Raw genomic sequence first — 12277 nt, forward strand, 5'->3', positions numbered from 1 at the left:
CCCTATGCGTTTGCCTCAGTGAAGGCGGGACTTACAGTCCTGTCAAGGAAATGTGGCTCAGCCAGCGAATCATCACGACAGTTTCCGCCCGGTAGTTGCTGCAAAGCAGCTCTGCAGGTCCATGAGGCATGATGATGGAGGAGGAGGAGGAGGAGGAGGAGGAGGAGGAGGAGGGCTTTTGTCAGATATCTGTCCGTCTGCTGGTCATTGTGATGCCAGAAATTAAAATGATGTAATGCATATGGTATTTTGAATGAGACATGCTTTTTACTTGTGCATTGGAAATTACTGTGGGTGTTTTTTTTATTAATCAAAATGCATGACACACTGCTCATTTAACTTATGTACTGTTTCTTTGGAAACAGTCTATATTCTTTCTTAATTTGTTTTTCTGGTTTATTGTGCACAACTAGTGCGTATTACTTTACAGAAAAACTCTGTCCTCATAATCTTTCAAATAAATTTAAATACCAGCCCTGCAACTAAAGCAATTTACCTTTTTGGCTGACGTCACAAATCCCTCTTATTTTTCAATTTTCCTTAAATGGTTGTGGATACCATTTTATGTTGACATGCTTTGCCTAACAAATACATTTTCAACTCAACAATTAATGCTTTATTTAAACTGATCACACTATTTGCCGATTCATACATTATGTTCTATCATGTCCAAGAATGGTCAGTGGAAATCATAAGTGGTAATAGAAGCAAAGAGACATTTCTTGATTCAATTTCATTCGGTATATCCAATTCACCGTGGATATCATGTTAGATAGCAAAAAGCATTTTACAACTGTCAGCAAAGTGAGGCAATCTGCTATCAGTGTAGCAGATGGCTTTATCTATTGTTATCCAAAATATTGACAGTCCATAAACCTCTATCATAACTTCCATAAAGTGTATTTAGTTCAACTTTCACACAGTTGGATTAGTTCTTGTAAGATAAAACCTTTGAGCAACCACACAAATGTGGCATATACACTTTGAAATACACACATTTGCTTGTTTTATAGTCAAACAATGAATAATAAAGCAAAATTGGACCCAACAGCAATACATAGGTCAATCAATTTGCCATAGCACTTGTTTAAAGGAATCGTTAACCCATAAACGAACATTTACAACATTTACATTTGCAAAAGTGCAAATTTGAGTTGTGTGAACACTGAACATTTACAAAGTTTCATCTCATCTCATTTTTGGTTGCACTGAGAAAGAAAGTCATACAGGTTTGAAACTGTGTAAATTATGACAAATGCAATTTTTGGATGAACTAGTCCTTTAATTCACCAGAATTAGATGACAATCTCTCTCATGCACAATAACACCTCCCATTTGGTGCAAACACAATGTGAGGAAAACCGTGTGCAGAGATAAACATTGAGGGAATTCTTCTCACAATATTGACAAGAAACCTTTCCATTTCTTTGAAGCTTTATGTCTCATGGAATTAGTTTGCCAGAGTTAAGCATGTTCATTTCACTGAAACTTCTTAATTGAACTCATTCAGCACAAGAGCATGAAGAAAACAATACTAATGGGTGTATTTGCTATAAATAAAAAGATAAAACACGAACACTATTATGAAGCCTTACAGTATTCCATCTCCTCTCATGAAAGTCAGTCAGTCTTCCAACTCAAGGCCAAAGTGACTGTATAAGTCTCGTGTGGTCACTCCACGCAGGCCAGCTGAGAGACACAGAGAGACAGTTGTCTTTGTCAGGTCACATGGGGGAGAATGATGTGGCACAGACCCCCTCTGGCCCTCAGACCATCTGAAGTCACAGAGAGGCCAGAGCAGGCAAGAAACTCATCTTGCTGGGAGTTTGAAAGGGTCCATTATATTACAGAATACAGTGGTAATACTGGAGGATGCCATTATCATAATCTTGACTCTAGAGAGAAATGCCAAGCGTATGGAGGCTGTAACCTACTTATATGAGTGGGATGGGAGAAGTGTGTAGGCCACAAGTGTTTATGAACAGGAGATGAACGATTATCATGGTATGAAATGTTTTTATGTTGGTATCAGACACCGTTGCATTTACTATTAAACAGACGATTGATCCATCAAGTCTTACCTAGTGTGCCCAGTAAGGTTTGTCCGATGTCTTTGATGTCATTGTATTCGTGCAGCAGGTCTATGTGCTGATCCAGCTCTTGTACAACAAATCCTCTGTAAATACAAGAACAGAGTAACACAAGCTCAATTTAATCTGACAATAAATAACAATGAAACACTTTAATGAAAAATGTAGTTATCAGCAAACGATCTAAACGGACCATATTATGCACTTTAGATTTAAAAAATACATATAATTTGATTTAAAAGAAATTGTTCCGCCAAAAGAAAATGTTACACAGTTACTGTATTACTTAAGAACTCTCAGAATAAAGCACACAAGTCACATTTTAAAGAGTTAGTTTACTTGTCATAATTGTGCAAACTGCTACAGCAAATGCTGAACAAGTATTTAAAGGTTGAGCAGCTCATTGGCTACCGATACAGCGGGAACCAATCAGCTGTGCCCTATAGAGAATGATGTGATTGCAAAAAGATTGAGTTAAGGACCTATCAGCCATCTAGAGTTTCATGACAGAACTTAGTACTCACCCTAATGTCGTTCCAAACCTATAAGACTTTGTTCATCTTCAGAACACAAATGAAGATATTTTGAAAGAAATCTGAGAGATTGGTTCAACTCATTGGTTCTGGCTGAAGCTCAAACATGCTAAGTAACATCAGAATGAACCTCATTGGTTCTTGCAGAAGATCAAACATGATGCGTAACACGAGAATGAACCTCATTGGTTCTTGCAGAAGCTCAAACGTGATGTGTAACACGAGAATTAACCTCATTGGTTCTTGCAGAAGATCAAACATGATGCGTAACACGAGAATGAACCTCATTGGTTCTTACAGAAGCTCAAACGTGATGCGTAACATGAGAATGAACCTCATTGATTCTTGCTGAAGCTCAAACATGCTGCGTAACACGAGAATTAACCTCATTGGTTCTTGCAGAAGATCAAACATGATGCGTAACACGAGAATGAACCTCATTGGTTCTTACAGAAGCTCAAACGTGATGCGTAACATCAGAATGAACCTCATTGGTTCTTGCAGAAGATCAAACATGATGCGTAACACGAGAATGAACCTCATTGGTTCTTGCAGAAGCTCAAACGTGATGCGTAACACGAGAATGAACCTCATTGGTTCTTGCAGAAGCTCAAACGTGATGCGTAACACGAGAATTAACCTCATTGGTTCTTACAGAAGCTCAAACGTGATGCGTAACACGAGAATGAACCTCATTGGTTCTTGCTAAAGCTCAAACGTGCTGCGTAACACGAGAATGAACCTCATTGGTTCTTGCAGAAGCTCAAACGTGATGCGTAACACGAGAATTAACCTCATTGGTTCTTACTGAAGCTCAAACGTGCTGCGTAACACGAGAATGAACCTCATTGGTTCTTGCTAAAGCTCAAACGTGCTGCGTAACAAGAGAATGAACCTCAATGGTTCTTGCTGAAGCTCAAACGTGCTGCGTAACACGAGAATGAACCTCATTGGTTCTTGCTGAAGCTCAAACGTGCTGCGTAACACGAGAATGAACCTCATTGGTTCTTGCTGAAGCTCAAACGTGCTGCGTAACACGAGAATGAACCTCATTGGTTCTTGCTGAAGCTCAAACGTGCTGCGTAACACGAGAATGAACCTCATTGGTTCTTGCTGAAGCTCAAACGTGCTGTGTAACACGAGAATGAACCTCATTGGTTCTTGCTAAAGCTCAAACGTGCTGCGTAACACGAGAATGAACCTCATTGGTTCTTGCTGAAGCTCAAACGTGCTGCGTAACACGAGAATGAACCTCATTGGTTCTTGCTGAAGCTCAAACGTGCTGCGTAACACGAGAATGAACCTCATTGGTTCTTGCTGAAGCTCAAACGTGCTGCGTAACACGAGAATGAACCTCATTGGTTCTTGCTGAAGCTCAAACGTGCTGCGTAACACGAGAATGAACCTCATTGGTTCTTGCTGAAGCTCAAACGTGCTGCGTAACACGAGAATGAACCTCATTGGTTCTTGCTGAAGCTCAAACGTGCTGCGTAACACGAGAATGAACCTCATTGGTTCTTGCTAAAGCTCAAACGTGCTGCGTAACACGAGAATGAACCTCATTGGTTCTTGCTGAAGCTCAAACGTGCTGCGTAACACGAGAATGAACCTCATTGGTTCTTGCTGAAGCTCAAACGTGCTGCGTAACACGAGAATGAACCTCATTGGTTCTTGTTGAAGCTCAAACGTGCTGCGTAACACGAGAATGAACCTCATTGGTTCTTGCTGAAGCTCAAACGTGCTGCGTAACACGAGAATGAACCTCATTGGTTCTTGTTGAAGCTCAAACGTGCAGCGTAACACGAGAATGAACCTCATTGGTTCTTGCTGAAGCTCAAACGTGCTGCGTAACACGAGAATGAACCTCATTGGTTCTTGCTGAAGCTCAAACGTGCTGCGTAACACGAGAATGAACCTCATTGGTTCTTGCTGAAGCTCAAACGTGCTGCGTAACACGAGAATGAACCTCATTGGTTCTTGTTGAAGCTCAAACGTGCTGCGTAACACGAGAATGAACCTCATTGGTTCTTGCTGAAGCTCAAACGTGCTGCGTAACACGAGAATGAACCTCATTGGTTCTTGCTGAAGCTCAAACGTGCTGCGTAACACGAGAATGAACCTCATTGGTTCTTGAGGAAGCTCAAACGTGCTGCGTAACACGAGAATGAACCTCATTGGTTCTTGCTGAAGCTCAAACGTGCTGCGTAACACGAGAATGAACCTCATTGGTTCTTGTTGAAGCTCAAACGTGCAGCGTAACACGAGAATGAACCTCATTGGTTCTTGCTGAAGCTCAAACGTGCTGCGTAACACGAGAATGAACCTCATTGGTTCTTGTTGAAGCTCAAACGTGCTGCGTAACACGAGAATGAACCTCATTGGTTCTTGTTGAAGCTCAAACGTGCAGCGTAACACGAGAATGAACCTCATTGGTTCTTGTTGAAGCTCAAACCTCGAACCTCATTGGTTCTCGCTCTCTTCCATTTAACATTACTGATGTGTGCGTTGATCAATGTTTATATGTGAATAAAAGCCTAAATTCTTTTTCTCCAAAATTTTGACAAAACCTCTCAATTCATATGATCATATGATTTTATGATCTCTTCATGAACTTACTGGTAGTGTAGACTGTCAATGGAGGGACAGAAATCTCTTTAAAATATCTTCATTTGTGTTCTGAAGATAAACGAAAGTCTAACGGGTTTGGAACGGATTTTTGAGTGAACTTTCCTTTAAGTTATTTTAATCCTGTAAAGCCTGACCTATGAAATAAAAGTCAGAAAAATCAAAATTTTTGAAATGGAACAGTTTTGATCATGTTGATAGATTAAAGGCCTTATACATTTGTGTATAAAATATGATACAGTAGGCATTATAGTATTAATGATGCTGCTTTCATTATTTTATTTTGGAGCTTTTGGAGTTCATTTTCATTATATGGAAACGAGTCACCAGGATATTCTTCAAAACATATTTTGTGTTCAACAGAAAAAAAAGAAACATGAGGATGAATAAATAATGGCAACATTTTATGGGTGAATTATTCCTTTTTAAAAATATTCACTTTAATGGAAGCCAATTAATAGGTCTCACGTTGTGTTTTTGTGACCTCGCAACCCCCTTAAATTGAAAAAGAATTCTAAACCTAATATTCTAAAGTATCTTCAGTATGAACAAACAACAGCATCTCTTGTATCTCTCTTTCCCACATTCACTACCTACTCTTTTCCCAACAAGGCGATCTCTGAATCCAGCCGATCAAGTGTTTTCTTGAGCTCTTTGACTTCTTCCTCAGGGCACAAGGGAGATTTCACCATACTAGGCTTCTGGACCTATGACAGACCAAAGACAACTCACCTCATATCCATATAAACCTTAGTTCATCTGTTATTATCAGTTATCAAACTCCCATGAATATTGCTCTCTACCTCTAGGCATCATATCACAGACTACTAATCTGCTAAAATCACAAAGTATACAATACAGTCCTGATTCAATAATAAACTTACGTACAGGAGATTTAAAACCTGAATTGACGCCCCTAACGTTACATCTGGAATCTGCAGGTCTGCATGGAATAAACAAACGTTGCTAATCATGATAAAACAGACTTTCTTAAGATTTTAATTCTTAAATCTTCACAGAGTCGATATATTTGTTTACCTTCTTCTTAGAGACACGCCCCCTTGTCTTGGCGTGACTTTGTCGTGCGCATCATCTATAATGGATTTGGTTTTCATTTCTAGTTCCGCGGTCGCATTCATTTCTTCGAAATCTACGTTAAGTGTTCTAACGGGTGGATTATAATATTTTAATATGCGAACAGCTGATTTATGCGAGTTCTGAGCATTTAATAATGAGACGCTCTTTTGCTGTAAACAGTCGCATGCTGTTTCTGTTGAATAAATTCGCGCCTTGTAGCGTCACCACACGCAATCGCTCTGATTGGTCCGCTCTGGTATGAGCGTTTGGATTGGTCCATTGATGCACTTCCGGTGCACAACTTGCTGACAGATGTTGTTTCTGTAAACAGATGTCGGAAACTTTGTACAATTATTTTTTGTTGCTTTTATGCTAAATAATTTTAGTCCTCACTTTTTTCATTAATTGCTTAAATAAAAAAACTATAAATATCCCTTGTTTAGGGATTGTGATAGCGGTCTTGGCAAATCACACACATAAAGTAAAATATATGTCAATTGTACTATATTGGTTTCCACTGACTTATATAAAGATATAAATGTATTTATATAAAGATCAACAGCATCTTTGTTATTGCGATATGACTGGGGATTTTTTGTAAGATGTAAAAGGCATATCTATTAGACTAGTATGTTTTGTAACTGTATATGCATTTTTAATGTATGAATTTTATATATCATTACAATGGGAATGTTAGAAGTTTGGAAAATAACCATTATGGGTTTTGTTATGTTGCAAATCAATAAACATTCCAGACAGGATACATAATAGGATATATAAAGCAGTTCCATATTTTGTCGGTAGATGGCGGCATTTCACAATTTATGCAAACGATTGACGATGGAACATTAGGTCCTGATTAGTATTTAAAATATCTAATTTGGAAAGAAATTATTAGTTTATCAACGTTTTAGAAATTAAAGCACAAAACAGTGTTTAAAAAATAACATAGGCCTAGGTCTAGTAAAACACTGCTTACAAGAGACAAAAATGTGTAGTCTCACTAGTGAGTAAAATAATGGCAATTGATTGTGGGATATAAAGTGTGTGACAGTCACCTTAAATTGTTGAAAATTTTCTCATTGTGCACCAAACATTTTATTTAAAAATGCTTCACTTACATTTACACTCATAACCTGAATATCATCCAAAGACAATGTGTATAATGAAATGTGTATTAGTATCAGTAATATCAGTTATTTATAGAATAGCTAAATCTCAATCCATGTTAAAGAATGAAAACACAAACTGAAGACTGTCTTGTAAGAAATATTTCAGTATGCAGAAGTAAAAGCGGGGTCCATTGAACAGTGTATGGATGCTGACGAGGACACGACCTCCACGGCCCTCATGAGACTGACACCAATGCCTCTTTCTGAATCACTGCACACAATTAAAGTGTCCTTTAATTTGATTAACAAACTGTCTAATGTGGAAGGATAGTATCTCAGTACAGCTGAGGAGCTTTACACAAATAACTACAATGGATAAAATCACATAGATACTATGTAAGGTGTTGCTATGTGGTTGCTAAGGCGTTCTGAGTGTTTTTAGTGTTACCCGATGGACTGCTGCAATACACAAGTGATATGAGTTATTACACGGTTCTTTGAGAACACTTCAGTTTCAGAGGAAAGAACCAGGAGGTGGAAATTTACTTTGTGCTCCAGATTTCCCCTGACATTTAGATGTAGTTATCGGGGAAGCTGTTAAACTTTATCACATATGCCAGTGTTTCAGAGTCTCTGCTGCACAGGGACAAACAGCAGGAAAGAATTGTGTGAAAGACAGTAGTACATCAAACCCCTGATCTGTCGCTCGTGCTTGTCTGAAGCGATGCGTGGCGACGTCTAGAGGGCCTGTAAGATTTACAGTTATCATTCATGACATACTTGGAGAAGAAATGACTTAAGTCTTGGTATGGAGACCCATCTGACAGTATAGAGAATTTATATATATTGAAACACACACATTTTTGTAAGATTTGCTCATTGAGCTGCATTAGTGAAGTGTTTTTATGAACTCATTAAACATTAATGGGAAACAATATGGAGTGTTTTAAAAATAAATTCCCAACTCTGCACTGGGTTATGATGTAACGTGTATGATGTATGGTTTCTGATGTAATCATAACTAAGCAAAGAGCTTACCTTTCCTATGTGCTGCAGATTTATCTTGCTCAGGGCTGTTCGAGACCGACAGAGTCAGCGTTCACTGGACACATAATATCTGCTCAAAATCTGCCATCTGACGCTGAATATCTTGTGATCTTGTGGCCATTTCAAAAGCCGTCTGCCTATGGTTGAATGGGCAGTGTCAAAGGAAGAAGGGTTTAAATAAATGAATGAAAGGAAAATGACTAAATAATCCATTTGGACAGCGCTCGTCTTGAGCCATGTTTATTTATTCTCAGTCTCTCCATACAAAGAGCTGGAGGATTTGAGTGGATAGGAGGAAAAATCCTCCTCTATTCCTCCAGATTTAAACTAACACGCCTGCGGTGCATGGGCTCTTTAGATCTCACACCAAACAAATCTTATTTGCATGATTGTGTCATGTTTATGTCTGCAGAATTGTAAAAACCTGCTGATAAGACCATCAGAAAAGGCGGTTTTATGCTGGTTACTGTTGGTTTGGTGCTTGTCTAAAGGTTGTTACAGCGTTGCCACAATGTTGACATTAAACCACTGTTCAGGGCCATTACTTAAGGTTGTGACTAGGGTGACTGGACAACCACTGGACTAAATATGTACTCGTCACTGCCCTGAAGCGCGAAAATCAGCCTTTTAAATTAAGGCTCATGTGTCGTCTCATTCGTCATCGAGCAAGGATACGAGAGAACTGCGTTTAATTTACCTCAGCTAAATAAGATAGGCTACGTAATTATTCAAACACAACCTACAACTTTCTTGTCTAATGTAACATGTATTTGTTCAGTCTAACTAAAGGGACAGAATAACGTTAGCTGATGCAGTTTGCAGTCTTGTATAAATTACAGTACTAGTGTATGCTAACGTTAGCTATATTTCTTTTAGTATTCAGATATCTTTTAATCCTTACAGTTAGGAAAAGTGTTGAACATCTTCTGGTCAGGCATGACAAATATTTTAACTTTATGCCAAAAGTTATAAGCCATAATGAAGCCAAAATTACTTTAATGATGATTAATTGACATTTTAGCACGCCAACAGACAGCGACTTAAGGACGTACTTGTTGCACGGTAATGTTTTTTGGTAATTTTTTGTAACCACTCGCACACCTGTTTAGTTTTTCCTTTGATTTGTCTGCTATTTAGTCTAATTCGTTTCTTTGCTCCTCTGGATTCGTTGATGTTTCCTGGACTGATTCCGGTAACCCACCTTTATCGCCCGGCTTTCGACTATCGCCCCTGTCTGCCATGCACAGAACCCGGTTTTGTTCATGAAATGTTCTGATCTGCCTTTGCTTTTTATGTTTCACTAATTATACTTAAAGCTACACTGTGTAGGATTTTCTCCCATCTAGCGGTGAAATTGTTTATGACTACCAACTGAATTTTACTTTCTAGCCCCTCCAATTCCGAGGGCGTTTTAACGTATTATTTCAAATCTGCCGGCAGTCGCGAGTTATCTCCCCCTTGCATTCGTCACGGTGCCACTGAGTGTAAAAACGCGAAAGGCGAAGCTTAAATTTCCAGGTGTGTCCCTCTTTGGCTAATGTATTTTCAAGATGGAGGCGCAACATGGCTGCTGCCATTCGAGAGACTGGCTCGTATGTATTCTAAATGGCAGATTCTACGCTTACGAGAATACTTGATAAGTTGGTAGAAGTAATTACACATTAATGAGCACATATTATTTTGAAAGAACAAAGTGTTTTTTGCTAAGAATCAACTTAAAAAATTACACAGTGTAGCTTAAAAAAAAAAAGGTATATTCGTTTATTTAGTTTTTTTTAGAAGTCTTTTAGAAGTGCAATTTGATTACCATATGCACTTAATAAAGTTGAATTAACGTATAACCTATCATTTTTACTCTTCAAAGTGTACACTTGCAGGTGTTGATTATAATTAATTTACTGTTAGGCCCATTAAATAATAATAAAGATAAACAATATTTTAAAAAGTATATAATTATCTAGCATCTGACTAATTAAAAATTAACCTCAAAACATAACATGCTAAATGGGGGATATCTATAGCATTAAAAAAAATGGTCAGAACGTCATCTCTCAGTTGCTGAATGTTGCGCAACAACGTCTGCAAAGAGTCTTACAATTCTACATTGTTACAATGTTGCGAGCACGTAGACAGCGACGTTGCCATTCCATAGTAGAAATGCAACGTGCCACGTAAATGTGTTTGCTGGGTTCAACTTCACACCAAGAACAATAACTATAACGAAAACTATAAAGATGTTTATTCTAAGCACGTGCTTGTCTGTCACTTTAAATGCTCGAGCTCGTTACAGCAGGATGGATTCTGATTGGCTGTCTATGTTTTTATCGTTCTGGATAAAATCGTTCTGAAAGTGATTCCAACGATATCGTTTCTCTGTGCCCTTATCGTTATTGCTGTGGTGTGAACACTGCTATTCCTTAATATTGAGGACGATTTTTAGAACTATATCTTTATCGTCATTGGTGTGAACGGGCCAGTCAAGGTTAACAAAGGAAGACTGGCTGGTTAAAATTCTGTCATCATTTATCACCCTTGTGTTTTTAAGTAAAGTAAATGATGACAGAATTTTCCGTTTTTTTTTATTTTTATTTTTTTTATAAATCTATAAAATGAATCGAAAGTCCATCTATCAGCATAGTTTTGTCTCATTTCCATTACTGTCCCCAAACAGTTGCTTCATAAATCCACTGGGGTCACATGGATATCTTTAATGATGTCTTTACCTTTCTGGGGATTGAAAGTGGTAGTTGCGTGGACTGTCAATGGAGGGACAGAAATCTCTCAGATTTCATTAAAGATCTTCATTTGTGTTTCCAAGATGAATGAATGTCTTACGGGTTTGGAACGACATGAGGGTGAGTAGCCTAAATTATGACAGAATACATTTTTTTTGGTGAACTAAAACCCTTCAACATAATGAACATAATTTGTATATCCGCAGTTTTACCACAAATACCATGGTTAAACTATGGTTAGTGTAACAAAACCATGGTTATTTTCATTTTAATTTAAGATGTATGTTAGAGAATAGATGTTCACATCTATATAATTTCAGTGATTCAGTGTGTTAAATTTAATCTGTACATGCTCCAAAGACTGCAGCTTATTTGCATTTCATCATGTTTGTAATGCATATAGCCTCCCACCTCAGAGAAGCATCCACTGCTCTTCCCCTGTGTCACTGTCAAGGACCCGACACACACTCTTTACGGAGGCAGAGGGAATGGGTAGAGGCCAAGAGATCATTGACAGAGAGAATGAGGTTCATCCCAGTGAGGGATAATTCAAGGCATGTCATAAAACATCAATACTGCTCCAGGGGTCTGGCCAGCACAGCTGCATGCTGGGAAACATTACAGTCTTAAATAATTCAGCACAGGAAGAAAATCCTTCATGTTACTAAAACATTTACATCTGCCTACACACATACATACTGTCATAATATAAGTCACCTATATGTTTTTAATGATAACACAGTGTCTTTATGAAACATAATTTCCCCCCAAATTAATATATAAAATGATATAATATAAGCAGATATATTATTTTATTATTATTATTTTAGTGTTAATACTCACTGTGACACAGCAAAGTTCATATCCTCCATGCCTCTCCATTATCATTGAATTGTGAACGTGATTGGAGTGCCAAATTTACTTGATTAGTCATGATTTAGAAATGCTCACATCTGTCTAAACTACGTCCTACAAGACAGATAAAGCTGCAGTGACTTTGGCACTGAAAAGTCTTTGAGAGCTCCAGCCAACTCTGAAGCACAGTGAACCCAGAAGAC

The 12277-nt window shown here is 38.1% G+C and overlaps 1 protein-coding gene across 1 annotated transcript; it reads right to left on the minus strand.

Moving 5' to 3' along the window:
- Nucleotides 1-601: 601 nt before the first annotated feature.
- swi5 (SWI5 homologous recombination repair protein) lies at nucleotides 602-6542 on the minus strand. The gene is made up of 5 exons (XM_082158845.1): nucleotides 6287-6542; nucleotides 6137-6191; nucleotides 5846-5955; nucleotides 2082-2176; nucleotides 602-1689 (listed from the first exon to the last, which is right to left on the minus strand). The coding sequence occupies exons 1-5, from the start codon at nucleotides 6385-6387 to the stop codon at nucleotides 1625-1627; spliced, it is 426 nt and encodes a 141-aa protein (XP_082014971.1). The 5' UTR covers nucleotides 6388-6542; the 3' UTR covers nucleotides 602-1624.
- Between the last annotated feature and the right edge of the window lie 5735 nt (nucleotides 6543-12277).

The sequence above is a fragment of the Leuciscus leuciscus genome (assembly GCF_965113295.1).
Source record: "Leuciscus leuciscus genome assembly, chromosome: 24".
NCBI lineage: Eukaryota > Metazoa > Chordata > Actinopteri > Cypriniformes > Leuciscidae > Leuciscus > Leuciscus leuciscus.